We start from the raw sequence: 5,659 nt of genomic DNA on the forward strand, positions 1-5,659 counted from the left end.
GTCCCTTTAACGTCCGTCCGTCCACTGAGTAGGAGGAGAAATACACGGAGGAATAAAAGATGAACAGATGGAGAAGGAGAACAATTGATGGGAGCGATAAGGGAAAAGGCAACTCAAGAACTACAGTCATTTTTTAAAATGTGAAGTCCTATATTGACTTAAGTTACCTACAGAGTGCTCTAACGGTGTCATATGTCGATTTAAAGACAGATATTCCTCAACTCACCCAATTTTGTCTGACATTTTACCACAGATAATATTTCGAGCCAACAGCCATACATTATTAATTTCTCCTGAATATTATGCCTACTTAGTAGAACAGGTGGTCTAACTGGTAAATAGTACGGCCTACATTACAGTTTAATACCATATGTGAAAATGTTTTAACTGTTAATGCCGTTTAAAAATCTGAAGAATGTAAAATGACGAGAAAGTTGTGCCCATTTTTTCTTTACAGTTTGGTTAGCCACTACATGCTCACTACACATCCCATGGTGCATTGCGGCTGCTTTACGTTACATTTGGCGACTTTGACGTGACGTACCACGGTTTCCTTCTAGTGTTCAGCCCAGTTACTACCTCCATGCCAGTGGAGCAAACATGTTCAATAAAAAGCCCCGGAGGAACTTTAGGCGGAGAAAAGATAATTCCAGTGACGAGGAGGACGAGCAGAAGAACAGCGGAGATGGAGAGGAAGATGAGAAAGCTCCAGCTGTGGTAAATAAGCCGTCCAAACTGGCCCAGGGCCGCGGTATCTCTTGCAACTCTAAGCGGGAAGCGACGCCTCCCAAGCCGGACAGCAGTGACGGAGAGGACGGGGAGACGCTGGAAGTGACTGAAAAAATAGAAGAGAGGAAGAAAGACAAAGATTGGATTAAGAAGAAAACAAACTCCATCCTCAGTTTCTCTGACGACAAAGAAGGTAACTAAGTGTAAATATGGCGTTTGGAGGTCGGTCACAGACAGACGTTTTTATTGAACGACAGCTGGTAACGAGCGTCAGAGCAACGTAACGTTAAGAGGCAAAGGAAATATGAAATTAATTTGCCCGAAATTGCCAGCAGGAATGGTGATTTGTAGTATATCAATAAGTGTCAACTGCTCAGCAGGGCCCCAAAAGTCCCAGGTTTACTGCATGTCAGTTGGTTTTTTTAAAATGGGATTTATAATAAATGTGTTAGGGAATATGCACCACTAAAGTACACTATCAACTTAGATGGGTGCTGCTAAGCATAATAGTGGCTCTGTCTTTTAGGGAGGCCCTTTGTCAAAATTAATTTATGTTGTGCTCACATGGTCAATATTCCTACATAAAGTTGTGTTTTTGGAGTCAACAGGCTTAATAAAGACTGCACAGAGGGTGGTAGTTGTGGGTGGGGCTCAACAGCAAGTGTTTGCTCATGGACCTCTGGTTTTCTTTTTACTGTCTTAGCTGAGGAACCAACATTTAAACTGAAGAAGTCCTCTGATAAAGCTGTGCTGTTCCAAGTTAGGAGGAAAGAGGCTTCACCTGCCAAGACCACCCCCAGTACAAGTAGGTACCTGACTGGATCATATTAGAAACACTCATGACCCTAGCAGGTCACTATGATAGATGTTGCATTACGTACACTAAACACATGTCAGGTGCCAGCTTATTAAGTACACCGAGCTAACACAAATGCAGTCTAAAACAGCAGCCCTGCAATAAATCATATCTTCATGGAGGATATAATGTTCAATTTTTGTTGAAACTGTTTTGGACTCGTGTTGATTCAATTTTGACTTCATCTTGGAGGCTGTAGTTTGTGGTGCTGTTGAATTGTTATGTGTTATACTGAGAGATGTTTCTGACATTTTGTCCACCCCGTTTATAAAAATGAGGTCAGACCAAATATTAGAACGCCAATCAGTGTAACCGATAAACTGGCAACTGATTGTACATCCTGATAAAATACAAGTGGTTGTAGGATATTTTGACAAATACTTATTTATCGATTAATAGGAAAGGGTGGTTAAAGCATTAGCATGTCAGCAGAGACACAGGTACCTATACAAAACTCCTACCTGTTGAAAATGTGTCAGGCTACTTAACACATCTTAGTTATTGAAATAATATTCAAGATTTGTATCTTATTTCAGTAATTATTGAAATAACAATGTGATAATGTTGGCCAACGGCATCATACTTCTATTTTTTGTATCGGCATGTCTCCCTCTCCTCTCTCCCTGCCCCAGCTGATGGAGGTGTCCCACCATCTGGTTCTCCCCGGCAAGATTATGACAGTCAGGCTTCACCACGTGCTCTGCACCATAATGACGACGATGATGATGATGGCGATGATGATGACAGTGACAGTGATGAAGGTGATGCCAGGTCTCCCTCAGCTAGCTCAGCCTCAGACTCCAGCCACTCTGCTACTAAACCAGGTATGTGTTTTTGTGGGTATATGCTGTTTGTGTATGTCAGAGAGAAAAGCTCTCAGAGACCGAGTGAATGTATGCTTTTTAAATCCACTGATAGTTGTTGGTGTGTGTGCATGCTAAAGGTTTTACAGAATAAAATAAAAAATTAAATAATAAAAATATATATATATATACTCCACAGAAGTGCTATTTGGACAGTCTCAAAGAGGTGAAAAGCTCAATTCAGATGTTCGGACAGAGGGGATCTGCATTAGTAGTTCTATTAAACACACGCAGGAAATGTTGCTACCTGTAATTGCAATTCTATTTTCTGTAGCCTGTTTATTGATCTCTTCTAGCAATTTCTACTGTACATCCATTTTATAATACCCCCCCTCCACCCCTCCTTGCTTCTGTTATTACTTATAATAAGTGGTGTGTAGTATCCTGCTTGTGTGTGTGTGTGTGTGTGTGTGTGTGTGTGGAAGAACAGCTGGATCTGTGTTTGTCTGCCACGCATGTTCCTTGTGTATACCTGCATTTATAAGTCTGTCGATTTGTCTTTACAGTAGTTATCCCTAATGCTGAAGAGATCAAGGCAGCCAGGAGGCAGCGTCGCACCACTCGAGCCCAGAAAGAGTTCATTTCCCTGGGCAGAGATGGCCAGAGCTCCGCTGGTAGCACCCCGGATCACTACAGCAGGGATGACGAAGTTGACAGAGCTGATGATGATGATGATGAGCCAGATGATCATGAGAGAAGAATCGAGTTTGCCCCACGATTGAAGAGCATCAGGGAGAGGATTGCCGAGAAACTTGGTATGAGAGGGAGTGAGAAAGGGGAGATGGGGTGAAGAGGTTTTGCACCAAATTTGTGGGATGTGAAGTGTACTATTTTGTATGTTTGTGTGTAATCTAGGAGAAAGTGATGGCAGTCTCTCAGGGACTGATGGAGAGGAGCAGGAACTTTGGGAGGAGACACAAATTGGGAAGGGAGTCAAGAGACAGCCAGGAGAACAGGTAGAAAGAGATTGAGACAGCCTTCTTACTCTTTTTCCCATATTTTCTTAAATGATTTTTCTTGTGCTCTCTTTCTAGTGTGAGGTTTTTGGTGTCTCTCTCTTTCTGTTTTGATCTTTTGTTCCATTTAGTGTAAAATTTGGTGCTCTCGAACGGCAAAATAGCCTCCTTTTCTGAAGACTCAAGCCTTCCATCAGTGTAACTACTCCCCCCTGTACTGCAGCTTTGACATCCTTTATCCTCCTATTTTCTTCTCCTCAGAGCCCATCTGGCAGTGAAACCAGCAGCTACAGCTGCTGCAGTAATAGCAGCCGGCGAAGACAAAAGAAGAGATCAACAGGGGTCAGAATCCCAAAGACTCTTCCTCCCGTCAGTGTCTCAATGGTCAAGAAGAGGATCACTGGAACGTAAGTTTTTCTAGCTTTATTTGCCTTAATGTTGCACCACATCATCAATTTGACATAATGGCGATATCGTTCATGAATCAAATATTGGTCTGATATGCCTTAATATTGTAATAACAATATTTCCTAATACATTTTTCTGGTGTCCTTTAAAAAAAAAAAAATTATTATTATTCCTCATTGCCAAGCAGTACACACGTTGTAATCAAACATACACAACACCTGTGTATTCCTCACTTCACACCTCTTTCTGATTTATTTTCTCTCTCTAGACTAGACTCCCTGAAGGAGGTGCACAGAGCACGGCAGGCAGAGCTGAGGAGGATGGAGGGCGATCTTGAGAGCGCTAAAGCCTCCATGGAGACTCTGGAGGAAAGTTCCTCAGACAGCCAGTTGAAGTTTTACAGGGCTATGATCCTGTATGTCCACAACCTGGTGGAGTGTCTACGGGAGAAGGTCAGAACTTAGTAAATCTGTTCAGTTAATCTCCACTGTTAACTATCATATAAAAGCAAATATGTCAAATCATTAATAAAGCTAATATATAATATTGTACCTTTCCAAGATGATGACGGTATATCAAATAGCAGAGTGTCTGTGAGAGAAGGTTTCAGGGCCCAACAGTAAGTTTTAGTGTTTAGATCTGGTTGGCAGGTGTCAGGTTTTGGTGGTCAAATTTGATGAAATGGTTGTCTAATCATTTTAACTGGTGTGATCGTGGGATATATTTATATGTGATGATAAAGTGATTTTTTACATTTTACATAATGTCTTTTTGTTTGACCTCTCCTTTTAAAGCTCTCTGGCATAATCAGAGAGCTTGTATGGAACAGTTTTGACTCAACTTTTCGGCAAAAATATAAAAACAACTGGAAGCTGCAGAAATACCTAAGCTACATGATGATAATTTGCTGACTGAGGATAATTTGTTGACTGTAACAGGTTGTTGACATCAACTCACTGGAACTGGAGTTGCACGCTCTGCTGTCTGACCAGATGGAGGCGCTGTTTGCACAGAGACAACAGAGAACCAAGGAGCAGGCTGACCGCCTGCAGCAGCTCAGCTGTGAGTAACATCTGTGTGTCCATGTGTCTGTATGTGTGTTGGTGATAAAACTGTATCTGTACAATATGACTCAACTGAGGGAATATTTACATTGACTGTATTTTTTCATCCCACTTTTTTAGATGAGCAGAGTGGAAGTTCAGCCAATGGAGCAGAAACTCAAGGGTGAGTATACTAAAAATAAGATAAAATTTTCTATTTTCTTCTTTGGTTTATTACTTTTTTTCATATATTAAATATATTTTATACATGGACAACTAAGCTGCTGTAATAGTAAATTAGAAATGCTTACAAAATGAATTTAATAAAATCCAGAGCAAAATTTATATTATAAAAAGAGGTAAGAACAACATTCTTACACAGATATCTGTGTAATATTTGACTGACATGTTGCAGCGAGGCAGACTCTGGTGTTAAAGCTGAGGAAGATTTTGATATACCTGAAGACACACATCTTTCAGCAGAAGAAGAGGAGCAGCTGCAGAAGAAGACTGGTAAGGTGGAATTAAATCTATTCAGCTCTCCATCTGTTCAACTAAAAGCTTCAACCTATAGGGTTTTATTTTAACAGTACAGCTTTAACACTATAAAGTGTGATACAGTCAAATTCTGCCAGGCTGCAATAGTCTGTACTCTACTTACTGCAACTTTCTCTTTTCTCTCTTAATTTTCTTCTTTCACTTTTTATGTTAAAAATTGCTAAATTGAAGAAAACAGGGGGAAAAAAATCTGACTGTATAATGTCCAGGCTAATAAGTGATCCCTTTGTTGCTTTTGTCTGACTC

General features: G+C 40.6%; 1 protein-coding gene across 2 annotated transcripts in view; it reads left to right on the top strand.

Moving 5' to 3' along the window:
- Positions 1–476: 476 nt before the first annotated feature.
- gcfc2 (GC-rich sequence DNA-binding factor 2) overlaps positions 477–5,659 on the top strand; it is an 11,111-nt gene continuing 5,928 nt past the window's right edge. The window contains exons 1-10 of one of the 2 annotated variants that reach the window (XM_044207762.1): positions 481–922; positions 1,433–1,534; positions 2,218–2,409; positions 2,955–3,203; positions 3,304–3,404; positions 3,666–3,811; positions 4,081–4,264; positions 4,751–4,874; positions 4,997–5,039; positions 5,271–5,368. In XM_044207762.1, coding sequence (XP_044063697.1) covers positions 601–922; positions 1,433–1,534; positions 2,218–2,409; positions 2,955–3,203; positions 3,304–3,404; positions 3,666–3,811; positions 4,081–4,264; positions 4,751–4,874; positions 4,997–5,039; positions 5,271–5,368 — 1,561 coding nt within the window. In that variant the 5' untranslated portion in view covers positions 481–600. Of the gene's footprint in view, positions 923–1,432; positions 1,535–2,217; positions 2,410–2,954; positions 3,204–3,303; positions 3,405–3,665; positions 3,812–4,080; positions 4,265–4,750; positions 4,875–4,996; positions 5,040–5,270; positions 5,369–5,659 lie in introns of both variants that reach the window. The other variant, XM_044207771.1, reaches the window with a different exon arrangement.

The sequence above is a fragment of the Siniperca chuatsi genome, linkage group LG1 (assembly GCF_020085105.1).
Source record: "Siniperca chuatsi isolate FFG_IHB_CAS linkage group LG1, ASM2008510v1, whole genome shotgun sequence".
Classification (NCBI taxonomy): Eukaryota; Metazoa; Chordata; class Actinopteri; order Centrarchiformes; family Sinipercidae; genus Siniperca; species Siniperca chuatsi.